General features: G+C 46.5%; 3 protein-coding genes and 1 long non-coding RNA gene across 6 annotated transcripts; 2 read left to right on the top strand and 2 right to left on the bottom strand.

Moving 5' to 3' along the window:
- Positions 1–1313: 1313 nt before the first annotated feature.
- Positions 1314–3669, top strand: LOC144983648 (uncharacterized). The gene is made up of 3 exons (XM_078930641.1): positions 1314–1953; positions 2284–2705; positions 3177–3669. The coding sequence occupies exons 1-3, from the start codon at positions 1921–1923 to the stop codon at positions 3313–3315; spliced, it is 594 nt and encodes a 197-aa protein (XP_078786767.1). The 5' UTR covers positions 1314–1920; the 3' UTR covers positions 3316–3669.
- A 6152-nt stretch (positions 3670–9821) lies between these two features.
- On the bottom strand, positions 9822–15507 carry LOC101163462 (voltage-dependent L-type calcium channel subunit beta-4). 3 transcript variants are annotated; one of them, XM_023949090.2, is made up of 9 exons: positions 15436–15507; positions 15080–15099; positions 14112–14192; positions 13958–14016; positions 13756–13865; positions 13523–13674; positions 11277–11372; positions 10990–11175; positions 9822–10920 (listed from the first exon to the last, which is right to left on the bottom strand). In XM_023949090.2, the coding sequence occupies exons 3-9, from the start codon at positions 14154–14156 to the stop codon at positions 10660–10662; spliced, it is 909 nt and encodes a 302-aa protein (XP_023804858.1). In that variant the 5' UTR covers positions 14157–14192; positions 15080–15099; positions 15436–15507; the 3' UTR covers positions 9822–10659. The 3 variants fall into 3 exon arrangements, with proteins under 3 accessions (XP_023804858.1, XP_023804856.1, XP_078786700.1); XM_023949088.2 differs by having other exon boundaries at positions 9822–10923; positions 15080–15507; XM_078930574.1 differs by lacking the exons at positions 15080–15099; positions 15436–15507 and having other exon boundaries at positions 9822–10923; positions 14112–14596.
- Positions 15508–18677: 3170 nt separating this feature from the next.
- Positions 18678–19085, bottom strand: LOC144982095 (ribonuclease-like 3). The gene has a single exon (XM_078930227.1). The coding sequence runs from the start codon at positions 19083–19085 to the stop codon at positions 18678–18680; it is 408 nt and encodes a 135-aa protein (XP_078786353.1).
- Positions 19086–23095: 4010 nt separating this feature from the next.
- On the top strand, positions 23096–25883 carry LOC144983666 (uncharacterized). The gene is made up of 3 exons (XR_013647432.1): positions 23096–24000; positions 24333–24924; positions 25398–25883. It is a non-coding gene; the product is annotated as an uncharacterized LOC144983666 (long non-coding RNA).
- Positions 25884–26237: the final 354 nt, after the last annotated feature.

Here is a 26237-nt window from a genome sequence, read left to right as displayed (position 1 = left end):
GTTCAATACATGTTGACATGATTGCATTTGAAGATTTTTGGAGCCAACAGGTCCTTGACCCTCGGGGGAGGTGGTATCGTGTGACCATCTACTCTGACTCTCTGTGTGTGACTGGAGGGGCAGCCGCTGAACCACAGCAGGTCGAACGGGGCAGTTCTGGGTCCTCCAGCTTGTGTCGGTGGGTGGTGTTGAAGGACAAACTATTATTATTCTCCCGATCCAGTTGGAATCGTCCAGCGTGCTGCCCTGTACACAAACTGGTGGGGGTCTAAAAACCTGGACATGTACAGAAACCATGAGGGGGACGTTCTGGAGGATGAATCGCTACACTATCCAATGAAAGATGATCTCTATGACCGTCAACACTTTGACTCTGAACAGATTGAAACTGATCTGGATCAGAACTTTGATGGAGCTGGGAGGTTCTAGAACATTCAGACGTCCCGGTTGGATCTTTGGAGATGATCTGATTGATCAGAGGTAGCTTGGTTTGTGTGGTTCCCTGAACATCTTTAGTTCCAGCAGACGCCTTCACAGATGAAACATTGATCTGTTGATCAGTTCTCTCAGACATTTTTTTGCTTTTCTCACTGTGATTCATCAAAAAGGAAGGGATGATGTTCAACGGTCAGATAGAGAATCTCTGATGAACATCTAGAAACCACCTCTGTTGCTAAATCTGACATGACTGTCAGTCTGAGGCAACGGCAGAAAACAAACTGTTGGTCAAAGAAGACGAGAACCAAACAAAATACGTTGGAAATGATTTGGTTTCAATTCTTTATTATTTCTCTTCTGGTGAATTTTAAACTGAAATAATAGAAAAAAGCTCAAACTAAATGAATAAAAAGCTTTTGTCCAGCTTGGGGGTTACTGCCCCGAGTGCTCCTATTACCACAGGCACCACTGTCACCTTCACTTTCCAGGCTTTCTCCAGTTCTTCTCTGAGTCCCTGGTATTTCTCCAGTTTCTCATGTTCCTTCTTCCTGATGTTCCCATGGCTTGGCACTGCCACATCCACCACAACGGCTTTCCTCTGTTCTTTATCCACCACTACAATGTCTGGTTGGTTCTCCATCACCATCCCGTCAGTCTGGATCTGGATCAGGATCTTTGCTCTCTCGTTCTCTTCCACCTTCAGAGGTGTTTCCCATTTAGACTTTGGGGTTTCCAGTTATCTGACGACGTTGAAACCTTGGCATGTGGCGAGCAGAGACAGCAGAACCCTGTGTTGGTCATCTTATCGCTTTAAGGAAAACCACATGACCAGAACAGTCCATGTATCAGAACCAAGTAACCAATACCAACTGATCCAGGGACTCCATGGACGCAGGAACTGCAGCCGATGAGGTGGAGGAACAACCCAAGTCTGAACACAGCTGAGGTTCTGGTGGTCGCCATCATCAGGCGCTGGGATTTAAAGCCATCTGATTGGTCAACAAAAAACGGACATAAAAATGGACATTTAAAGACCAAAGAGGATGATTTCCTCCTCCTCCTCCTCCTCGCTCTTCATCCTTCATCTCTGGTCTCTGTCTGACTGTTACTGAGCTTCCAGTGGAGCCTGTGAGGTGATACCATGAACCGCGTAAAGCAGGGGTTTGAACTCATTTTGGTTGGGGCCACATTCTGTCACGGTTTTAGGTTTTTCTGCTTTTGTGTTCTAGTTGTTTTTTGTTCTGGGAGGTTTTGAGTTTAACTTCCTGTTTTATTTTGTAGGGTTTCCTGTCTTGAGTGTTTCCACCTGTGTCTCGTTTGTCTGCATGGATTTAAGTCTCGTCATTCCCTTCCTCCTGTGCTCGTCCATAGTTTGTAGTTTGATGTTCCTCTTTTTCGAGTATTTGAGTGTTTCGAGTTTTGGTTTTCCTGCATTGCAGTGGTTTTTGGTTTCTAGTTTTAGTTATTAAAATCCTTCTCCACATGAAACTCCTGCCTCCTCCTCTCTGCACCTGGGTACTTCCTCACTAACCCCCCCGTAACACATTCTGATCTCAAGTGAGCCAGACCGTAACATAAAAGCCAAAGAACTTCTGGTCAGCTGGTTATCTGTGGCTTTGTTTTGGGGTTTTTTCATCTCAGTTGGAAAAATACCAACATACCTAATTACTTATTATGACTCATTCATTCACAGAGGCCAATGGATCTGAAATAAAATACATTTCACTTTAAAAATTGGTTTACTTTTACTGGAACTTCAGACACCTTTCCTGCCATTTTCCTCCTTTCAAAGTACCAGCTCTACTAACTAATGTCAACTCATGTTTAGAACTTGTATTTCTCCAGGTGGGAGACTCCTTCAGGACCACGGCCAGCAGCTTCATCCCTGAGGGGGTCACTGCCATCTGGGACGGGCTGGTGGGGGACTTCATGGCTGCACCTCCTGCAGAAGACTGGAGCTCCACAGCAGAGGACGTCCATCAGAGGAGGACGTCCGTCAGAGGAGGACGTCCGTCAGAGGAGGATGTCCATCAGAGGAGGACGTCCATCAGAGGAGGACGTCCCAGCAGCTTCATCCCTGAGGGGGTCGATGCCATCTGGGACAGCCTGGTGGGGGACTTGATGGCTGCACCTCCTGCAGAAGACTGGAGCTCCACAGCAGAGGACGTCCATCAGAGGAGGACGTCCATCAGAGGAGGACGTCCGTCAGAGGAGGACGTCCATCAGAGGAGGACGTCCTCTAAATGCTGTGGATCCACGGACAACAGGTACATGGGACGTTGTCCAGAGAGACCCTCCAACTGAATGTTGATGGACGGATGATGGATGGATGGATGTTAACCTGCAGTATGTGTGCAGATCCTATTGATCCTTGTACTTTTTTTTATTTTATGAACATATTAATAAATGATCCAGCTGAGAGATTCTTTGAACCATTTTGTCTGTAGAAGATTCAACATTGAATAGAAAATCTAAACATTCAGATAATGAACAAACCACCCACCCTCCCCCGCCCCATCATGAAAATGAGAGAGAATAAAAATAATATTGACATAGATCAGAAGACCACAGACACAGACTCAACCTGGTAATCTGTCTGCAGAGATCCTCAGATCTCCTCTTCCCCTTTAATCCCACGTCTGTCCTGCTTGACACATGTAGCGTGTCTCTCATGAGGACTCGGTCAGAGAACTGGCTACATTGCACGTCTGTCTTTTCTCCACACCTTCTCTCTGCAGAGATCCTCAGATCTCCTCCTCCGTTCTCCAGTTTCTCCTGATTTCTTCCCAAACTCTTGGTTGGAGCCCGGCTGGGTTTAAAGGAGAACATGCAGTGGGAGCTGTCCGGATGGTGGTGCTGAAACCTTCTGGAGGCTGAGACACAAAGACATCAGCTTGAAATGTTGAGCATGAAATCAGAAATCCAGTGAATGGATGACAGAGAAAGACGTTCAACATGAAGGAAGCTTTGTGGGACATGTTCCAAACACTGATTGGACAGAGAGCCATGACTCACCTCTCTGGCCAATCAGAGCGCTCCACCAATGTTCTCATTTCTTCATTAAACCTAATATTCCAACCAAGCTGTCCAGCATCAGCTGTTCTGTTGTGGAGGCGTGTTGATTGGTGAGGCTGAACTACGTCTTTGGACCTAAACTGTGATGAGACACATTTCCATTCCAGCTGACATCCTTTCTGTTCAGCATTAGATGGAGAAATATGACCATCAGAACCTCTGAAGGTTCTAGTTCTAGATTCTATTGGGTCTGAGTCTTTATGGTGAACAGCTCTTCATCACAGCTCTTCATGGAGTAAGGTTCTGCAGGTCCTGCATCAGTAGAACCTCTGAAGGTTCTGGTTCTAGATTCTCTGTGGTCTGAGTCTTTATGGGGAACAGCTCTTCATGGAGTTAGGTTCTGTCGGTTCTGCAGGTTCTTTAACACTGAGTCCAGCACTAAACTTGTTCTGCATCAATGGAACCTCAGCTTTTATTTTGAAAAGTTACTTTCCTGTCTTCAGACTCTTAAAACTGAAATAAAGTTTAACAATCGGACACTAAAAAAGAATGTTGGTCAGGACTTTCACATTAAAACAAATAATTAAGAAGTATGTCTGTTTTTTCAAAATAAAATAGTTTCCATTCATTCATTCAATTGTTTATTTCAAATCAAATCAAAAATTACATAAAATAAAATAAGTCAATACAAGACTGAAAATTTGATTTGAAAGGGGATTGGAAGTAGTTTATGCTTATAGGAATCCAATCCCCCACTCATAACCGACAACAACAAAATTAAACATTTGACATTATAATGTTAACTCAATACATACATTAGACAAAGACAGACAAACACGCCCAAACACTCCGACCACACCCACGTAAAAGAGAAGATAAAAAGGGAAGAAAGAAACAGAACACCTCAACTGAAAACCAGAACAAACCAAAACACACCAACAACACGAGTAAGCATATATACACACATGTTCTTTTGTCTGTTCCTCCTCCCTCCTTCATCATCCCCACCTTCCTTCCTTTTTTTCTCCTCCTTTATGTATCTTTTTTTCTTTTTCTTCCTTTCCCTTTCCCTCTCCCATAGCTTATGGAGATTCAATAGAGAAAATAAATAAATAAACCCACTAACTCATAGATGTAAAACATGTCTACCATGGCCCCACTGTATTCCTAAGCCTGTTCATCATTGTTGCTTTGCTTCATGGTACTTATTCATTAGGTATCTTTTAAAGAAACATTTAAACTGGACAAGACTTTTACAAGTTTTCATGTCCTCCAGCAGATCGTTCTAGAGTGTGACACCCTTCACTGAGATCCACATGGACTTTAGGGTTGTCCTTACTTATTGGTTCCTCTCAGGTTGTTGTCAAAATATGTATTAATTTATTTTTGTATTTTTTATTCTTCAGTTCAGCCTCAGTAGTCCTGTGTTTCAGAAATTTTTCATATAAATAATTTTTCTTTTTGCATTTATTTACTAGTCCGTTGGTTAACCATGGAGTATTGAAACTTTTTTTCTTTTTGCATTTTCTAATTGGACAATATTTGTCATAATATAAACTGAAAACTTCCATGAATGAGTTGTGAGCTTTGTTTACGTCTGACTCGTTGTAAATAGAATCCCAGTTAGGATAGATCCCTCCTTAAATGCTGCTCAGATTTAATCCTACAGTATGTGTCATCATTTTGATTGCTTATCTTATGTCTTACATCACATTCCATAAAGATGGGAACTTTATGGGAACTAATGTCATTTAGTAATGCACCACTAACCATATTATTATCAAAAATATTGGGAAAAAATGATCAATTAAAGTAGTACTGCATGATGTTATCCTGGTTGGTATTGTAATGAGAGGATGCAAATTAATTCTATACATAATATCCATGAAATCTTCTGTATTTTTGTGTTTGTTTGAATTTAATAAGTCTATATTGTAATCACAACAGATTATAATATCTTTCAGTTTTTTAATAGTAAATATCTTTTCCATCCATTCATTGAATAACTTAATGTCTGATCCTGGTTCTCTGTAAACACAACTTACAAGAATATTTCTCCTTTTCTGAAACACAATTTCAACTGTGATGCATTTGAATATTTCATCCACAACAAAAGACATATTTTCAATAAGTTGACTATCCATGTTTTTATCAACATATAAGGCCACCGCCTCCTTTCTTACATTGTCTACTCTTAAAAAATATTTCATAGCCACACATTTGAAAATCTGTACCTTTGTCTTCATCTGTTGTTGTTTCTGACACAGACACTATGCTGAACGATGACTCACAGTGAGACAAGTAATCCTTAATATTTTCAAAATCACAATATAAACTCCTACTATTAAAGTGAATTATTGATAACTTGTCGTTCAATTATATTGTTTGTTTAAATGTAGTGTCAGTAATATAGGCACATTTATTGCTATATTTCAAAATGTTACAATCTGGATCTATGTCAATCATCCTGTTTTGGTGTTTGTTATCAATCAACTGGGGAAAATCGAGATCCTCATCAGAAAAATCTTCTGATGAGGAAGAATTGTCGGATCAGATCAACACGCTGCAGAAAAATCCTCTCAGATTGTGTGAGGCAGAAAGAGAGAGAGAGAGAGAGAGAGAGAGACATTTATGTTGGTTATGTTAAACACACAAACTTAAAACATAAACATTGAACAACATGAACAGAAAAAGGTGTCTGGTGAAGCCAAGGCTTCTATCTACCTACAAATTGATAGAACCTAAATAATAAAAGTAGAAAAAACAAAAACACTTCTCAAAATTACTTCACAACCACCAGAGTCTCTCAGTCCAGAAGGTATTTGGATAGATTTGAAATGCTCTTCTTGTCGGTCGTTGAATGGAAAGTGTTGACCTTTGTTCCAGGCAGCAGATTTGAATATGCAGCTGTTTGGTCACCGGTAACTGCAGCTGCTGTGTCTCCTGCAGGTTTGATTCCACATTCATCCAAAGAATTTAAAGAATTACTCAAGTATTTATACATTTATTTGAAAAAAATAAGACCCATTTCATCAGAAAATCTCCACTAATTCAGGAATATAATTAGGGAGGAGTGAAGACGAATGATTTAGAATCAATGGTTGGAACTTTCAGAATCAAATGTTTCCAGACTTTCTAGCTAATCCTGACTCATTCTGGTTTCATTTTCCCAAAAACATCTTCAAAAAAGTTGCTGGATTAGATTTTTCTTGATGTGACTTTGAAATTTCCGAACTTCCTCTAAAGATTTCAGAATTTCACCAACAAGTACTTTTCCAGTGGAAAATGCTATGTAGTCCTAGTTTTGGCCTCACTGCGCCCCCCTGTGGAACAACAGAGTAATGACCACAAACAGGAAGACAATGTTTCATCAGAATTGGTTTGACCTCAAGATCATTTTGGAAACGATGTTCTTGATTCAAATGGAGAAATTCTTCAATGAAAAGACTTAAAAAGTCAATTTGATATTTAATGTTCAACCAAGGAATTTCAGAAAACCTGCAGAGAAATTCCAATTGCTTTAATCCATTTAATAAGAAATAGAAGATTGTCTTCCAATGTTCAAATTAAACTACCAAATTTAGTCATAGATGAAATAAAACTCACTGAAAAATGTGATGATAAATATGTAAACAAATCCTTTAAAGGTCAATTCTACCATGACTTTAACAGTAAAGTATCATCAATCTAAAATAACAGACACATCAGGTGATCAACTATGGAAATTCATCAAATGGCCCGTAGTCCCCAAAATGAAAGAAATGCATCCAAATGAAAACAGATCATCTGAATTGACTGTGTTTGAAATTGAAGTCAGACTGTATTTCTCCTCATTGAATGGATTCAGAACTCAAATCCTTTATTGATGACATTTGGAAATCTGCTACAGAATAGTTACTGATCTAGAGTCCAGATTGTTAAATGCCTTGAAATGTCATTGATGCTGAAAGATTTCTAGATTTTTAGACATGTAGACGTTGTTTTGTGTGTGTAGAGCTGTGCCTTGCATCATTGTGTGGTTGTGTCTGAGAGTTTGTAATGATTATATTTCAATAATAATCAAATCTAAAAAGAGGGCGTCAGCAGCTTTAGCATCACCCACCAAGCTTTAGTTTGATGTTTTCTACTGGATTTATTTCCTTTTTGTGGAATAAAGTTGTTTTTAAAACATGATGGCGCTGAAACCAGGGAATTCTGGGATATGTCGGCATGTATAAATGCACTGTAAACTACAAATTTGATGAGATTACGTCATTTCCGCCGCTACTACACGATGGCGGTGTCGATCAGAGAAACTCGGGCTTTTCCGCGCGCCCGTCGGTGCCCGCGCTCCTGAACGGGTCAGACTGGATTCGTGATTCGTTGCTCCTGACCGGAAGTGACTGATATGGGCAGGTTTACGGTTTAACGGAGAGTCACGGCTGTTTGGGTCCCGTAGATTCAATCCCGCATAGAGAAGAGAATATCAAAGATAACAACATCAACTCAGAACTCTCACTCTGTCCCTTTTTGTCTCCAGCAAACCTTCAGTAATCTGTAAGGGATCATGGATGATCTAATGGATTCCCGCTGAAGGATCCATGTGATGTTTGGTTTGATCGTAAAAAACTACAATTTACGTTGAAACGTTTCTAAAAATGGTTAAAGCTATTTTAATGGCTTCGACAGAGGGAAGAAAATTCCCTTTTAGATCCTAAAATTCAATTTTAAGATCATTTTTCTAGTAAAACCACAGATGCTGCGTTCAAGTGCAGCTCTGAAATGAGCCAGCAGGTGGCGCCTTTCCTGAGGCGCAGCAGGTGTGACATAGTGATCGTTCGCGTCACCAGCTGAGCCAACAGGTGCGGCGGCGTGGCTCGTAGATTCAATGACAGTTGAGGCAAATGCTTGCACTGTGTGCGCGTGCGCGCAAGTTCCCGCCTTAAGGTGACAGAAACATGAACAGTTTCATGTTAAACGGAAAGTGATTTTTTTTTTTCTGTCCTCTGATCATCAGAGTGAAGATGATCCGCTGCAGCAGGAATCTTCTTTTTAAACACAGACTGAGCGTCACTGAAGCACATAGACGATCTTTGTGATCCTTTCAACATAAATCAGAACTTTTATTGAGACTAAACAGATGATGAATGGCTCTTTTATTTTGAAGCTGTCATCTTCCTGCCTGCTGGGATTCCTTTGTCCTCCTTCCTGTTCTGCGGGGAGAGGGTTCTGGATCATGTTCTGCCGGTGTGGACCGGCGGAACACGGAGTCGGATCTTCAGACTGCGAGACCCAAACCCAAAACCCAGAAGAACTTTCCTGTCTGTCCTCCGGTCAGAACCGCTCCAGACGCAGAGGTTTGTGGATTTCTTCTAGAGTTCATCACATGTGGGACGTTTTCCTGCAGAACCTCAGGTTCTCATGTGGACCAGGTTCTAGGTTCCTGAAGCAGCAGACCCGATGTTCTGTCACATCCAGCTAACCATTCAGTCCTAAAAACTCTAAAACCTTCTAAGAACCGTTGATCCGGATGTTCTTCTCTGTTCTACAAATGTTCTCAGACCAGAACCTTTTCACAGGAACCATCTGGGTTTCATCTGGTTCCTGCTGAGAGAAGGATCGATGTAGCTCGACCCAAACGGACCTGGAAGACGGTGGTTCTGCTGCAGGAGAACCCATTCAGTGGAGGCACCGCTCCTGCTGTGAGTTAAGACGGATCCTGGGACGTGAGGAGGAGTCTGCTCCTGCGGGAGGTGCTGCTCCTGCAGGAGGTGCTGCTCCTGCAGGAGGTGCTGCTCCTGCAGGAAGTGCTGCTCCTGCGGGAGCTGCACCTCTGTGGTTCAGAACCAGGATTTCATGGAACAGGAAGAGGCGGAGTCTCTCAGAAGTTAAAAAAGAAAAACTAGAATCTTTTAAAATCGACATTTTTCACAAACTCAGAGACCAGAACCTCCATGAGACGGATTCAGGAGGAGATGCTGTGAGGTGGTAACCATGGTAACCATGCTCCATCCACCTGCTAGACCTGCAGCACATTTGCATTTATTGGACGATAGTCTGAACTTTTTTTAGCTGTGGGAGCAATGCATCATGGGATTTTAACGCTTAGAAAACAAAACGATGAAGAATCGGAAACTGAGGAAGACGAAAAGAAAGTCGTAAATGTCTAGACACTTTGAAATGTCACACTGACACACACACATTAGAACACACACACACATTCGTGCACACACATGCACACACATTCACACACACACAGAGGGGTTTGAACCCCCAGCAGTGGTAGAGCGGGAGCCCCCACCTCGTTTCTCTAAAGTAAACAGGTGGTTTCCGTGTTTCAGGCGGGAGCCGCTCTGTGACTCCGCCCCCTCACCACGCAGGACTGCTGCTTTGGGACTTCAGGTTTTTATTTTGCTCTTCTTTCATGGGGGGTGGGGGGGTCGATTTGATCAACATCACCTCAGAAAAAGGAAGGGGGGGGCTATTTAAGGTTGGATAGAGCATGCTCTGCAGTCCGGACAACATGCCAGCGGCGCCGAGCCGGACCCGTGGACCCGCCGCTTCAGAAAAGAGTTCTGATCTTATTTTGAAGGAGTCTCTGTGGGCCTGAAGCTCCAAAACCAACAGAAAGTTCTGGAAATGCATCAGATATTTGCTGCTGTCAGAGAGACCGGCTGCTGTTCCGCCTCAGAACCGGGTCTGGGTTCTGCTCACTGAGATGAGATGCTAAAGCTACGCTACAGAAAAGCTGGCCTTCCTCCTCCTCCTCCTCCTGGTTCTCCTCCTCCTCCTCTTCCTCCAGCAGCAAATCGGTTTGGGAATGTGAAGCACCAGAATCAAAGCTACCTGAACGGCAGAACCGCTCCGCCGGGCCACCGGGACGACCCGTCCTGAAGGTCCAGAAGGTCATCTGGGTGGATGCAGAGGTGGGTCATCTATCAGCATGCAGTAAGCTAAAGGTGGAGGTTTGTACAAGGCCTGGGGGGCTGTCCCTGGATCTGCCGCCATGCTCCAGGCGCCGCCGCCGTCTCAGGGTTCTGAGTGGATCTGCCGGCGCTCAGACATCCCATCTCCTCTGCGCAGCCGGAAGGTTCTTTAAAAAAGTGGAGTGGGGGATCCTCCTGTTGACTCCGGGTCACCGCGGCCCCGGCGGTGGCCCCGGCGGTGGCCCCGGCGGTGGCCCCGGCGGTGGCCCTGGCGGCGGCCCAGGCGGCGGCCCTGGTGGGCTCAGAGTCGATGCCGGGAGTCGTGGCTGTAGCCGCCCGGGGAGCTGCGGTTGCGGTGCGGCTTGTAGGCGTCCTGGTACGGGTCCGGGTAGTCCTGGTAGGGGTCCTGCTGTTCCCTGCTGTGCTGCGAGCCCGACGACATGCGGTTGCGGCCTTTGTGCGCCCGCTCGTTGTGGTAGTTCTCGTCCGCCGCCATCAGGTTCCGGCGCTCGTTGGGGGTGGCGTGGTCTCCGGCATGGTTGCTCTGCCGCAGCTTCTGGCTCTGCTGATCACAGACAGGTTCTAGTCAGAGAACGGGTCCAAAGTGGCGAGGGCGGCGCCGCGGCCGTACCTGCAGGCCGGAGATGCTGGTGGAGAAGGGGGTCAGAGCCGTGGAGCCCAGGTTACGGCCCAGCAGGGGGTTGAGGGGCGTGGCCAGGGAGGTGTGGGTGGCCTTCCAGTACGCCTCCAGATACTCTGCCAGGTGCTCGCAGGCGTCCTCCAGCTGGTTCTCGTCCAGGATGACGTCAAACATCTCCTGATGATGGACAGGCAGACGGTTAAGATAGACCCTTCAAAATAAGAGCCTCTGGTCTGCAATCAGCCCGCAGGAGGACTGGAGCCGGGACGGTCACTCACCGGGGGACACTGAGCCAGTTTGTCTGCCGCCACCAGCTGGACGTTCAGGTGTTTGCTCTGAGACTTCCCTCTGGATTTGACCAACCGCTGAAGAACCTGCAGGACAGAAGATCCGACAGACGGTTTGGACGATCACAGGTTCACCTCCAGGACATTTCTCTGAAAACTCAGAGGTTTTCACATCATGATCGCCTCCTCATCCTGGCTCCTCCTCTCTTTACCTTTAGGAGAACTTTGGCGCTAACCTTCACCAGGTGACCTGTGATCGTCTCCCGTTTTTTCAGAGTAAGAGTGACTGTTAGTTTGGTTCAGGCAGGGGAGCGACGGGAGGCTTTTAGAATAATAAATCCTGCTTCATGGTGTTTTCTGTTTGCCACTAGAGGGCGCTGTAGGGATCAGTGTTTGCTATAGAACAGACATGGAGGAGAACGTGATCTTTCTCCTGATCATTTGCATCGATGCCTTATTATTTTTCTCCCTCTCAGACAGGAAATCATCAAAGCGGGTCACAGAAGAACCGCTGGAATCGCCCTCATTCAGACACGGTTCCTGTAGAACGCAGCTAAAAAACTGGACTGATGTCGTGAACCCAGATGACCGAACTGATCAACTAAATCACGCTGACGTCTGAACTTCATCCGTGTTTTCCACGCACTACAAACAGAGACAGACGGTCAGAGCTTCTGTGTGGCGCTGAGGCTAAAACCTTGACAGTAGCTCCTCCCACACGCCACGGGAGCGTCTAGACCAGGGGTCGGGAACCTTTTTGGCCAGGAGAGCCATAAACGCCACATATTTTTAAATGTAATTTCCAAAGAGCCATACAATAATGTAGAGTCCCTTTCCCACACGGAGACTTAACCTCTCTTAAGGTTCTTTATTCTGGTTACTGTAGACCACAACAAACTCCGTACAATTAATTCAGCAACTTCTGAATCTCTCCCGCTGAGAGTGAGATGAGAGCGCTTCTCCCAACTTTATATTCCCCTGCTCCCGCTCCTGCCCTCCCATTTCCCTTATTTGGCCCATAGCTGAACCCCATTGGTCCAAATTACCTAACAACAGGCTGAGCGACAGAACTGAGGGCCAATCAGATCTTTGCTTCAATGAACTCCAGAACTTTTTTTTTTTTTTTTTTTTTTTTATTGAACAATTGCAACTTACAAAACAAGAAAATACAACAATTATGCAGAACTCCAGAACTTATAACGCGGCCCAACAGCCACCCAGCCCAACTCAGTCCGCGACAATATGTTTAAAACTAAATATACAAATGAATGTGTGTATTTGATGTAATTTCAACATTTTTAAAGTACAATAAGTCTGTGGATTCTTTTCAATAACATTGTTATGCTGTTGCTGATAAATGATGAGTATTTCTCGTGGTGGTTTTGCTGATTGTCTAGTCTGGTTGATACGTGTAGTTTCTGCTTCATGCAGGCGTTAAGACTTTAAACGTGATCTTAGGTTGGTCTGAATGTTCTTTAGATGTGAGAAAGACTGCTCACATGCAGACGGGGAGCCAAACACACACTCACGCTGCAGTGAGTGATGGACAGCGGGTTTTACATTATTACAATCCCTGCGCGATTCACCTGCTGCCGGTCCCCACAACCCCTCACCCCCACCCTCTGCTTTCTTCCTCACACATCCCGTCCCCGCAAAACTGTGCGCTCTTTCTCAGACACTGGAGCGCGCAGTTTTAGGCACGGCAATTCACAGGTTTCCGGGTGGTACAAACTCTGTGAATTAATAGACAATTGTAAACTTATACTAGTGCTGGCGCAGATTTCTCTCTCCAAGCACCGCTACTACTGCGCGCCTCTGGCATCGCATCGCGCCCGAGAAGGACTGGTCTAATGAAAAAAAAAAAAGTATATTTAAAGATTTGTCTGCGTGCCACATGTGACCATCAAAAGAGCCATATATGGCTCGCGAGCCATAGGTTCCCGACCCCTGGTCTAGACCATGAGCACGTCGTTGGAAGTGCATTGAAAAACGTGTGAACGCAGCGTCACGCCGGGCTTGGATCTGTGCAGAAGAACCCGACCCATTGATAAACGGGAGCGACTTATTTTCTGATTCCACGTTCTTCATTCTTCTTCTGGTTTCCTTCTTTTCGTCTCTTCGCTGCAGAATCATTTTGACTAAGCCGATGGAAACATTCCCTGCTGGTTCTGGATTCTGGAGTCCGGTCTGGATTCTGGAGAACCTGTTGGTGTGTTTGTCAGGGTGTGAAGGCCCACCTTTGGCGAGGACACTTTGACGTGGACGATGATGGGGGCCAGGGAGGTCTTGAGCAGCTGGGCGGGGTGGTTGATGGTGTCTGCGTCCAGGACGACCAGCTGCAGTGAGCGCGCCAGCTCGAAGATCCTCTCGATCTCGCTCTGGACCTCGGCTGCGGGGCAGATCAGAATCCGTCATTTGCACGGGCAAACCGGAGCGTGGCGGGCAGAGCCGGCGGGGCGGGGCCTCTGACCTAAGCTGGAGCGCGTGTTGGACCTCTCGATGATGGCCCGCTTGCTGGGGTTGTTGAGGACGGACCTTTTGGCCAAAGAGATGTCGGCCGTGACCCGCGTGATGGTGATCCTGCAGAGGAAGAGCAGGAGAACAGCATCACGTCCTGCAGCCTCAGGTCTCTAAACGGACCCTGTTCTCCTCCTCAGACAGTCGGTCCTTACCTGCCGTCAAATCTGTGCTTGAGGAAGTCGAACAGAGCCTTCTGCATCATGTCGGTGACCTGCAGAGAACATCAGCAGTTGAAGCTTCAGCCTCGCTGGCAGAAAGGAATCTGAGGTCCAGAAGGATGAAAATGTCTGCAGAAGAAGTCCTCACCTCATAACCCTTGAGCGACGGTCCCACCAGCACCACGGGCCTCATGGAAGGAACCACGTCGTACGGGGGAACGTGCTCCGTCTGACGACAGAGAACAGCTGACTGTGACACACGCTTCAGGAAACAAACCGATCAGACGGTGGAGAAATGAGCCAAACACTCGTCCATGAATGGTTCTCATGTGACGTCTGTGCAGCGCCCCCCGGAGGCCAGAGCCGTTTATTTTCATGTAATAGATTTATTTCCAGCCCTGAAGATAACGTTCCTGAAAACAGCGTTCATGACTGACGACTAGCTTTAGCAAGCTTCCTGCCTGTTATTCAGTTCTGCCATGTTCTGTGTGAGGCGAGAACAGCTGATTGAAAACATCACTGAATGTCAAGAACAGACAGGAATGTTTCTGCAGGAGCCTGTAAGGTTTTCTCTGGGTTTTTGTTTTATTAAGAGGTGTGAAAAGGAGACTTTCAACACCCTCCTGTCTGCGCAGCTGCATTTGACCCTCTCTCTGCGCAGATGCATTCGACCCTCTTTCTGACAGATGCATTCAACCTTCTGTCTGCGCATTTGACCATCTGTATGCGCGCCTGCATGCACCCCTCTGCGCTCCCGTCCCTCTGTCTGCATGTGGTTGACCCTCTATATGTTTGTGGTTGATCATCAAGGGGGCTGAAGACTTCACATGACAGAAAACTATGTAGTGATGTTCTCATCAGCTGCACAGACGCAACGAGAACCGTCCCATTTAGAGAGGAGCAAACTCCTGAAAGCAGAACTAGAGTGATGGTCTGTGTGTGGAAATCATCTGAACATATGCGTCATCAGAAGCTGCTCCATGATGGATGAGGGGTATGTGTATACTTCAGCAGGACTGAAGTATCACTTCCTGCAGGCGCTACGAGTCCTGTCGCTTCACGACGGCGCCAACAGGAGTGGAGCGGATAGGAGAGGGGCGGGATTCACCAACTTACCACTTTCTGTTTCTGCTTCCCTGTGGGGGGAGAGAAGACAGGCCGTCAGTGGGGCAGAAGCTTCAGCTCTGCATCATAACAAAGGAAACCTATCAGCTTCTACATCCAACAGTGGTTTCTGTGGTCCTAAGGTCATATTCACAAAGCCTCGCCGCTGAGTTCACTGTGGTGAGCCCCAGTCTCTGAGCGCCTGCAGTCCTCAACTGGAGGAAGAGGAGGATGATGGGAAAATGTAGCAGCAACTCTATGCAGTGACCTTAAGCTCTATGTGCAGCTCTGAATGTGTCTGTGTTCATCTAGCAGCTGGGGCTCTCAGCTGGCAGGTTGACCCCCCACCCCCCAGCAGGTAACCTCACCTGCGGAGGATATGAGCGGCCGGATTGAGGCAGAGACCTCATCCTCTACACTGGAAGAGGAGTTCCCTCCAGACTTACTGGAAAAGACAAGAAGGAATAAAGAGACAGGAACAGCACGGCATTAATGCGGAAAAAACAGCCTTCACGACTACACTTCCCACAATGCACTTAGGACTTCTGTAGGATTCCTACTCTGACCAGAAAGTTACTTTATTTAGAGGGAAGCCGTAAAAGATTTAAAGAAAAACATTTGTGACCCTCAAAACCCAAATCATTTCAATGATGGTTTTAAAACATTTCGATTTAAATATTTTACTATTTAAATGAATCTTTTCCTTTATAGGACATCTGTTTATTCTGTTAACCCTTAATATGGAGACGAGGAAGAACAACGTGAAGGGGAACGCCATGGAAGTGGGTGGAGCTAACGGTTCCTCTGTGATCTCATCAACACGTATGCAAGCTGGCCGTTCTGGACCCCATATGCATTGAGGTTCTGGTTCCCTCATGGATTGAGGTTCTGGTTCCCTCATACACTGAGGTTCTGGTTCTATAATAGATTGAGGTTCTGGTTCCCTCATGGACTGAGGTTCTGGATCTTTAGTAGATTGAGGTTCTGGTTCCCTCATTCATTAAGGTTCTGGTTCCCTCGTACACTGAGGTTCTGGTTCCCTCATACATTGAGGTTCTGGTTCCCTCGTACACTGAGGTTCTGATTTCATCATAGATTAAGGTTCTGGTTTCCATCATGCATTGAGGTTCTGGTTCCCTCATGGACTGAGGTTCTGGATCTCTAGTAGACTGATGTTCTGGTTCCCTCATTGACTGAGGTTCTGGACCTTTAGTAGATTGAGGTTCTGGTTCCCTCATACACTGAGGTTCTGGTTCTATAATAGATTGAGGTTCTGGTTTCCTCATTCATTAAGGTTCTGGTTCCCTCATACATTGAGGTTCTGGTTCCCTCATACACTGAAAGAAGACTGAAATATCCTCTTCATCACTGCTCAGGTGTGTCGGGTGGATGACATCATGACCCCCTGTCCATGCAGATAAGGAGAGCACAGGGGAGTGAGGATGATGATGATGATGGGTTAGGATGAAGAGGAGGACATAGCCACGCCCCCTAATATTTACATCCCATGACAGAACAGGAAGAATCATCAGAGAGGAGGTTGATGGAGGAAGAGGAGGAGGACTGGAGGGAGGAGGATGAAGAGGAGGAGACCAGGAGGCAGATGGTCCGCTGTGGATCTGAACTCAGCTTTGAGGATTCCCCTCATCCGTCCTGGAGAGGGTCGGGTTCTGGTCGGGTTCTGTTCTGTTTTCTGTCACATCATTCTCAGAGATCTTCATCCGGTCAGTCCTCTTCCCCAGTGATCTTCATCAGGTCAGTGTTCTGCCCCCTGCTGGCCAAGCTGGGAACTGTGCCATGTTTTTGTTTCTAAAGGCCTGTACACACCGGGGCGAATTTCACGCATGATATTCGCCGACGTTTAACGCCTCGTGACTAAACAAAGGGCACCAATGTGAGTGTGCACGCCAACGCGAAAAACGCCACGTGTCAAAGCGTCATTTTTTTAAAAACACCTTTTTCTGGTTTGAAGCACCAAAAACTGTACGACCAATGAGAATGGCGCTTTTGCACACGTGTCTGCAGCTTCTGAAGTTACAGTAAAACACAACTTGGGGGCGCTCAAACACAAAACTGTCTTACTGAGCACACATACCAGCGAAGAAGATAGACGCCAAGTAGCATCTACACTGCCGTTTCATTCTAAAATATCCCATGATACATTTTCCGCTGCACGGTGGTGCAATGGGTAGCGCTCTTGCCTCACAGCAAGAAGGCCCCTGGTTCAAGTCCCGGCTGGGGGACATGAAAAACAACATCAATGGGGGACCTTTCTGTGTGGAGTTTGCATGTTCTCCCCGTGCATGCTTGGGTTCTCTCTGGGATCTCCGGCTTCCTCCCACCATCCAAAAACATGCTTCATAGGTTAATTGGCAACTCTAAATTGACCATAGATGAATGGGTGTGTTATTGAGGACATTCTACCCTGTGACAGACTGGCAACCTGTCCAGGGTGTCCCCTGCCTTCGCCCACAAGTGGCCGGGATAGGCTCCAGGAGCCCCGTGACCCCGAAAGGGACAAGCGGTATAGAAAATGAATGAATGATGAATGAACATTTTCCGCTCCTGTACCAGTCGATAAAACTCCCCATGTTCTTCTCTTCTCTTAAATATGGGATCTACCCAAAATCGGCGTCTTTCATCATTCTACAGAACAATAATTTCTTCATCGCTGGAGCTGGAGTTGGAGCTACTGGTGCTGGAAATATTCATGTTTGCTTTATATGAATCTGACAAGTGCGTAAATACTTGCTCTCTTCTTCTGAGTGAAAAGCGACTTTAAGAAGCATAAAGTTGCGCAGCGCCACCTTGTGTACAGGAGTATTTCTGTTTAACATTAAGCGCCATCTAATGTCAGGGAATGAAATTGCATGTTCACTCGGCTCATCGTCAGCGAAAATCGCCTGGGTGTGAACACAAAAAACGTGTTGAAAAACGCTGGCGAATAACGTGCGCCGATATTCGTCCCGGTGTGTACGACCCTTAAGCATGTCTGGGTTGTTCCAGATGTGGTCATTTTCACGGTAAAAGTGAAGATTTTGACACTTTCAGAAATTCCCACCAGGCTGTTAAAGTGGATTTATATGAATACTTTGGAAACAGTCCTGTTTTGATCATAAATGGTAGATCTGACAGGTTGATCTTTCCACATAACACCTATTCTAAGTCTAACCATGAGTTAGATTCTGGATTGTTTTATAACCATTTGAAGATTGTAATCTATATTGTAATCTGTTAGTGGAAGTGAGGTCATTCTAAGCCTCCACAGCTTTCTGCAGAGTTTAAAGGTTTAGACTCATTCCTGCAGGTTTATTGATCCATCATTGGGACCAGAGATACTGGCTCTACAGAAGTCCTAGTTCTGAACTGATCAGGATTCCAAATGTGGGTCAATAACTGAGTCCTTGTGAGTCAACTTGATACTTTTATTGATGAAAGCAGAACTCCTCTTTGTTTGGAGTTGGAGCAAGCAGAGTACAGGAATGCAAACTGTGAGCAGCACAGAACAGGATCAGCTGATCTAGATAAGCGGCTCTGCTGCAGTAAAGCCAGATGTTCAGTGGGATTCAGAGAAGGTCAGCAGGACATTTCACTGTCACCAATACAGACATCAGAAACCAGTCACGTTTGTGTCATCATAGAAGTGAATGGGCAGGTTGTTCTCACACTTGACCACCAGCGGCCTGTTAGTCAGCACACTGCCCTGATATTTGCAGTCGGGGTACTTGGCTCCTCTGTTCAATACGCACCGGACGATCGTAAACTTTCTGGTGCTCGTTATCATGTCCAGATTTCCTTTACCCTTACAGATGTCTCTGAGTTCGATCTCGGTAGAGACAATGAAAGGGTGGGCTTCTTTACAGGTCCTGACGTTGATCTCCCTGCCTCTTATCATTTCTTCACATTCGTTCTCCCCTATTGGGTCACGTATGTTCTGCCTGCGAAACGTTTCAAATGTAGCCAGAGATGAGTCATCAACCAGCATGAGGATCAGCAAACAGCTCAGCAGGATCTTCATGGTCACCTGGAAGCAGAAACAACAACATCTGTTGGTTTTTCAGCTTTTCTACCAAAGCAGCTGCAGATCCTCAACACTTTCTTCCAGAAAGCGTTTAGCAGAAACCAACACGTCTAGAGATCCTAATGGGACCAGGATCACAGTGATGGATGGCGTTTCTGCAGAAACCATGACATTCCTGGAATTCCCTGTTTCATCCCCAAAGAAGGACCAGGACCTTCTGTTCTAAACGTCTGTCTGTCTCCGTTCAGAAGAAGGAACCAGCAGATAAAGCAGTTTTCTAAGGACACTTTCAAAGTCCCTCAAACTGAAAGGTCTGAAAGGAACTCCAGACTTTCTGGAGAGTGAACTGATGGCTGATGGTCTCACCCACAGTCTCTGGTTCTTCAGGAGCTTCAGAACGGGATGCTGGACCCACGCTGGTTCAGGCAGGAGGACCTCTGAGGCGTCAGCTGCTGAAGGTCTTCAGTCTCTGAAGATCTCACAGGCTCTTTATAGAGAGCAGACGGACAGGAAACGTCTGCAGGGACTGATGCAGATCAGAGAAAGGGAAGTGAAGATGAGGAAGAAGTTCCACATTCAGGAGAAAAGTTTCTCAGAAAAACTGTTTCCTTCAGGTTTCCTCTCTTCAGCCTGACTGTTAGAAATGAAGAATCATGTTCAGACTGACAGTCATGTCAGATTTAGCAACAGAGGTGGTTTCTAGATGTTCATCAGAGATTCTCTATCTGACTGTTGAACATCATCCCTTCCTTTCTGATGAATCACAGTGAGAAAAGCAAAAAAATGTCTGAGAGAACTGATCAACAGATCCAATGTTTTATCTGTGAAGGCAGCTGCTGGAACTAAAGAAGATGTTCAGGGAACCACACAAATAAACCAAAGTGCTAGCCCTGGGAAGTCAGCTCACCTTTGGATGGGGCCCCTGGGCTGGGGGGGTTGGGGGACGGTAGCCTCACCAATTGGGGGCCAGTCTGCCAGCTGTCCCCGACCCACCCGCCTTCATCTTACAGCCACTTATTAGAGCAATGGGGGGGGGGGTGTCAGCCTTCGATGCGCTTCAGGTGGGAGCTGCTTGGCAGTGGCCCCCCTCCTATTGTTGCTGCATGGAATTGGACCCCTCCCCTCTTGGTTTTAATTGCACCTAAGACATGTAGAACCACTGTGGGGGGGGGGGTTGGACATCACTAGCCGCGGTTACATGGACAGAATATCTTGATGGGATCAATGGTCGGGTTAAAATTCACCCGTGCACATGGGATCAGAAAACCTTTTTCCGATTAGAACAAACGTTCCCATAGCTCACACTTTCAGTCGGAATGAATAATCTGGGCATGCGCAGTAGTGTAAAATCACCCGGATGCGGAACTAAGTCCTGTTGTAAACAAACCACTGCCACAGAGAGACAGCATGTGCTGCAGCTCTGTAATACGAGACGATCTTCCAAATGTGCTTTTATTAATGTCATGAATATTATGAAGCGCCTGTTCGCTCATCGTTATATTTAATCTGTGTGATCAGTGCTGTTTTGTGGAAGAAACAGAGCTGGAAGAAGGCTGAGGACAGGCTAACACGGGCTAACAACATTAGGCTTGATGGACACAAAATCCAGGACCGTGCGAGAAACGCAGCAATCTGCATCTTAGCTGCACATAAATATGTGGGAATAACATCAGCCTTTATTTTGTCGGGACACAACTGGAAACACAAATCCACGTGACACCACGCGACATTTATTTCTGCTCTGAAAAGTTCACACAGACCGCCCCAAAGCCACTCTGAGCTAGCGGCCCGAGCTCTGTTCGAACACGGTTCCTCCTGAGTCCTGCAGCCGCTAACCCAGAGCGGCGGGGCGGCTCGCAGTCTGGATTCTCCCACACATAACAAAACGCACACGTAACAAAGCATCCTCCCCCCTCGGACACAAAATTATTAATCCAGCTCCTCTGATCACTCGTGTGCCAGTGGACTGAGTGAGCGTCGGGGGACACGAAGCGCTCCTTCCCTGCATCTCCTTCGTGAGGGGTGTAAGAGAGGGGAGAGCCAGCGGGGCGAGAGCAGAGCGGCGCTTTTCACGGGGCGTCCGCAGAGCCACACACCATCTACGCATGACGTAACCCAGAGCAGCAGTGACACACGATTGGAATGACCGTTTACCTGCTCCACGATCGGATAAACGATCGGTATAACCCACCTATCTCCATCGGAAAGAAATTCTGATCCGAATGAGTCTGACCGGAGCAGAGTATTCTGAAGGGCACGTTTAAACGACGCATTTTCTTTACGATCAGGCGTTCATTCCGATTACTTTTGCCCATGTAAACGCGGCTACTGCCAGCAAGCAGGAGAGGTCCTCTTAACTGTCCCCTTTATCACACACCTTTTACACCTCAACAATATACACTCCAACACACACACACACCCACAAACACACACTCACAAACACACATACTTCACAAAAGGAGGTGGGACCTCTGGCCATCTGGCCCCTACCCCATCACTGGTGGGGGGCCCTGGCTCATGCCTGGCGTTGGTGAGGCTGTCCGGGTATGGGGTTCAAGGCTTGAGCCCCTGGCAGGATGGGGGGCTGTCTGGGGATGGGTCCCGTGCTGGATCCCCTGGTGGGTCGGAGACTTTCCTCCTGGCTGGGGGCTGCACTCTCCCTCCGCCTGTACCTCCCTGTTCTTTGGCATTGGGGGCCCCTGGGGTGGCCCTGCTAGCCCTGGTCTGGGTGTCTGACTGGATTGCCCGGCGGGCGGATTCCCTCTTTCTGCTATAATGTGCGGGAGTGGGGGGTCCCCTGGCTACGTCCACCGATTCGGCGGGACAGCTAGGCACCCTCCCTCTTTTTACATTCCATCATCCACCTCAGCAGAACATAAACACTCACCTGAACACAGGTGTGGCTCACCTTTACCCAAACAGCATGTGTGATTTACATGTGTTGGTTTGTGTGCATGTGTGTGTGTGTGAACTGTAGTTGTGTTCAATACATGTTGACATGATTGCATTTGAAGATTTTTGGAGCCAACAGGTCCTTGACCCTCGGGGGAGGTGGTATCGTGTGACCATCTACTCTGACTCTCTGTGTGTGACTGGAGGGGCAGCCGCTGAACCACAGCAGGTTGAACGGGGCAGTTCTGGGTCCTCCAGCTTGTGTGGGTGGGTGGTGTTGAAGGACAAACTATTATTATTCTCCCGATCCAGATGGAATCGTCCAGCGTGCTGCCCTGTACACAAACTGGTGGGGGTCCAAAAACCTGGACATGTACAGAAACCCTGAGGGGGACGTTCTGGAGGATGAATTGCTATCCAATGAAAGATGATCTCTCTGACCGTCAACACTTTGACTCTGAACAGATTGAAACTGATCTGGATCAGAAATTTGATGGAGCTGGGAGGTTCTAGAACATTCAGACGTCCCGGTTGGATCTTTGGAGATGATCTGGATTGATCAGAGGTAGCTTGGTTTGTGTGGTTCCCTGAACATCTTCTTTAGTTCCAGCAGACGCCTTCACAGATGAAACATTGATCTGTTGATCAGTTCTCTCAGACATTTTTTTGCTTTTCTCACTGTGATTCATCAAAAAGGAAGGGATGACGTTTAACGGTCAGATAGAGAATCTCTGATGAACATCTAGAAACCACCTCTGTTGCTAAATCTGACATGACTGTCAGTCTGAGGCAACGGCAGAAAACAAGCTGTTTGTCAAAGAAGACGAGAACCAAACAAAAACGTTGGAAACTATTTGGTATCAATTCTTTATTATTTCTCTTCTGGTGAATTTTAAACTGAAATAATAGAAAAAAGCTCAAACTAAATGAATAAAAAGCTTTTGTCCAGCTTGGGGGTTACTGCCCCCAGTGCTCCAATTACCACAGGCACCACTGTCACCTTCACTTTCCAGGCTTTCTCCAGTTCTTCTCTGGTGTTTCTCCAGTTTCTCATGTTCCTTCTTCCTGATGTTCCCATCTCTTGGCACTGCCACATCCACCACAACGGCTTTCCTCTGTTCACTACAATGTCTGGTTGGTTCTCCGTCACCATCCTATCAGTCTGGATCTGGATCAGGATCTTTGCTCTCTCCTTCTCTTCCACCTTCAGAGGTGTTTCCCATTTAGACTTTGGGGTTTCCAGTTATCTGACGACGTTGAAACCTTGGCATGTGCCGAGCAGAGACAGCAGAACCCTGTGTTGGTCATCTTATCGCTTTAAGGAAAACCACATGACCAGAACAGTCCGTGTATCAGAACCAAGTAACCGATACCAACTGATCCAGGGACTCCATGGACGCAGGAACTGCAGCCGATGAGGTGGAGGAACAACCCAAGTCTGAACACAGCTGAGGTTCTGGTGGTCGGCATCATCAGGCGCTGGGATTTAAAGACATCTGATTGGTCAACAGAAATGGACAAAAAATGGACATTTAAAGACCAAAGAGGATGATTTCCTCTTCCTCCTCCTCCTCGCTCTTCATCCTTCATCTCTGGTCTCTGTCTGACTGTTACTGAGCTTCCAGAGGAGCCTGTGAGGTGATACCATGAACCGCGTAAAGCAGGGGTTTGAACTCATTTTGGTTGGGGCCACATTCTGTCACGGTTTTAGGTTTTTCTGCTTTTGTGTTCTAGTTGTTTTTTGTTCTGGGATGTTTTGAGTTTAACTTCCTGTTTTATTTTGTAGGGTTTCCTGTCTTGAGTGTTTCCACCTGTGTCTCGTTTGTCTGCATGGATTTAAGTCTCGTCATTCCCTTCTTCCTGTGCTCGTCCATAGTTTGTAGTTTGATGTTCCTCTTTTTCGAGTATTTGAGTGTTTCGAGTTTTGGTTTTCCTGCATTGCAGTGGTTTTTGGTTTCTAGTTTTAGTTATTAAAATCCTTCTCCACATGAAACTCCTGCCTCCTCCTCTCTGCACCTGGGTACTTCCTCACTAACCCCCCCGTAACACATTCTGATCTCAAGTGAGCCAGACCGTAACATAAAAGCCAAAGAACTTCTGGTCAGCTGGTTATCTGTGGCTTTGTTTTGGGGTTTTTTCATCTCAGTTGGAAAAATACCAACATACCTAATTACTTATTATGACTCATTCATTCACAGAGGCCAATGGATCTGAAATAAAATACAGTTCACTTTTTAAAAATTGGTTTACTTTTTCTGGAACTTCAGACACCTTTCCTGCCATTTTCCTCCTTTCAAAGTACCAGCTCTACTAACTAATGTCAACTCATGTTTAGAACTTGTATTTCTCCAGGTGGGAGACTCCTTCAGGACCACGGCCAGCAGCTTCATCCCTGAGGGGGTCGTTGCCATCTGGGACGGGCTGGTGGGGGACTTCATGGCTGCACCTCCTGCAGAAGACTGGAGCTCCACAGCAGAGGACGTCCATCAGAGGAGGACGTCCGTCAGAGGAGGACGTCCAGCAGAGGAGGACGTCCATCAGAGGAGGACGTCCATCAGAGGAGGACGTCCATCAGAGGAGGACGTCCGTCAGAGGAGGACGTCCGTCAGAGGAGGACGTCCGTCAGAGGAGGACGTCCTTCAGAGGAGGACGTCCATCAGAGGAGGACGTCCATCAGAGGAGGACGTCCATCAGAGGAGGACGTCCGTCAGAGGAGGACGTCCGTCAGAGGAGGATGTCCATCAGAGGAGGACGTCCCAGCAGCTTCATACCTGAGGGGGTCGATGCCATCTGGGACAGCCTGGTGGGGGACTTGATGGCTGCACCTCCTGCAGAAGACTGGAGCTCCACAGCAGAGGACGTCCATCAGAGGAGGACGTCCATCAGAGGAGGACGTCCATCAGAGGAGGACGTCCTCTAAATGCTGTGGATCCACGGACAACAGGTACATGGGACGTTGTCCAGAGAGACCCTCCAACTGAATGTTGATGGACGGATGATGGATGGATGGATGCTAATCTGCAGTATGTGTGCAGATCCTATTGATCCTTGTACTTTTTTTTATTTTATGAACATATTAATAAATGATCCAGCTGAGAGATTCTTTGAACCATTTTGTCTGTAGAAGATTCAACATTGAATAGAAAATCTAAACATTCAGATAATGAACAAACCACCCACCCTCCCCCGCCCCATCATGAAAATGAGAAAGAGAATAAAAATAATATTGACATAGATCAGAAGACCACAGACATAAACTCAACCTGGTAATCTGTCTGCAGAGATCCTCAGATCTCCTCCTCCCCTTTAATCCCACGTCTGTCCTGCTTGACACATGTAGCGTGTCTCTCATGAGGACTCGGTCAGAGAACTGGCTACATTGCACGTCTGTCTTTTCTCCACACCTTCTCTCTGCAGAGATCCTCAGATCTCCTCCTCCGTTCTCCAGTTTCTCCTGATTTCTTCCCAAACTCTTGGTTGGAGCCCGGCTGGGTTTAAAGGAGAACATGCAGTGGGAGCTGTCCGGATGGTGGTGCTGAAACCTTCTGGAGGCTGAGACACAAAGACATCAGCTTGAAATGTTCAGCATGAAATCAGAAATCCAGTGAATGGATGACAGAGAAAGACGTTCAACATGAAGGAAGCTTTGTGGGACATGTTCCAAACACTGATTGGACAGAGAGCCATGACTCACCTCTCTGGCCAATCAGAGCGCTCCACCAATGTTCTCATTTCTTCATTAAACCTAATATTCCAACCAAGCTGTCCAGCATCAGCTGTTCTGTTGTGGAGGCGTGTTGATTGGTGAGGCTGAACCACGTCTTTGTACCTAAACTGTGATGAGACACATTTCCATTCCAGCTGACATCCTTTCTGTTCAGCATTAGATGGAGAAATATGACCATCAGAACCTCTGAAGGTTCTGGTTGTAGTTTCTCTGTGGTCTGAGTGTTTATGGGGAACAGCTCTTCATCACAGCTATTCATGGAGTAAGGTTCTGTAGGTTCTGCAGGTCCTGCATCAGTAGAACCTCTGAAGGTTCTGGTTCTAGATTCTCTGTGGTCTGAGTCTTTATGGGGAACAGCTCTTCATGGAGTTAGGTTCTGTCGGTTCTGCAGGTTCTTTAACACTGAGTCCAGCACTAAACTTGTTCTGCATCAATGGAACCTCAGCTTTTATTTTGAAAAGTTACTTTCCTGTCTTCAGACTCTTAAAACTGAAATAAAGTTTAACAATCGGACACTAAAAAAGAATGTT

The sequence above is a fragment of the Oryzias latipes genome, chromosome 2 (genome assembly GCF_053564925.1).
Source record: "Oryzias latipes strain Hd-rR chromosome 2, Olatipes_Hd-rR_3.1".
Taxonomy (NCBI): domain Eukaryota; kingdom Metazoa; phylum Chordata; class Actinopteri; order Beloniformes; family Adrianichthyidae; genus Oryzias; species Oryzias latipes.
This window is presented reverse-complemented; position numbering and strand designations above follow the sequence as displayed.

What these genes read in the sequence shown, in the direction of transcription:
- LOC144983648 (XM_078930641.1), top strand. Translation starts at nt 1,921, where the DNA reads ATGAAACTCCTGCCTCCTCCTCTCTGCACCTGG. An exon ending in CTCCTCCTCTCTGCACCTGG is followed by an intron (nt 1,954 to 2,283) that starts GTACTTCCTCAC and finishes GTATTTCTCCAG; the next exon opens with GTGGGAGACTCCTTCAGGAC. An exon ending in TGTGGATCCACGGACAACAG is followed by an intron (nt 2,706 to 3,176) that starts GTACATGGGACG and finishes TTCTCTCTGCAG; the next exon opens with AGATCCTCAGATCTCCTCCT.
- LOC144982095 (XM_078930227.1), bottom strand. Translation starts at nt 19,085, where the DNA reads ATGAAGATCCTGCTGAGCTGTTTGCTGATCCTCATGCTGGTTGATGAC.
- LOC101163462 (XM_023949088.2), bottom strand. Translation starts at nt 14,156, where the DNA reads ATGAGGCCCGTGGTGCTGGTGGGACCGTCGCTCAAGGGTTATGAG. An exon ending in CGTCGCTCAAGGGTTATGAG is followed by an intron (nt 14,017 to 14,111) that starts GTGAGGACTTCT and finishes TGTTCTCTGCAG; the next exon opens with GTCACCGACATGATGCAGAA. An exon ending in CCAGCATCTCCGGCCTGCAG is followed by an intron (nt 10,924 to 10,989) that starts GTACGGCCGCGG and finishes GTCTGTGATCAG; the next exon opens with CAGAGCCAGAAGCTGCGGCA.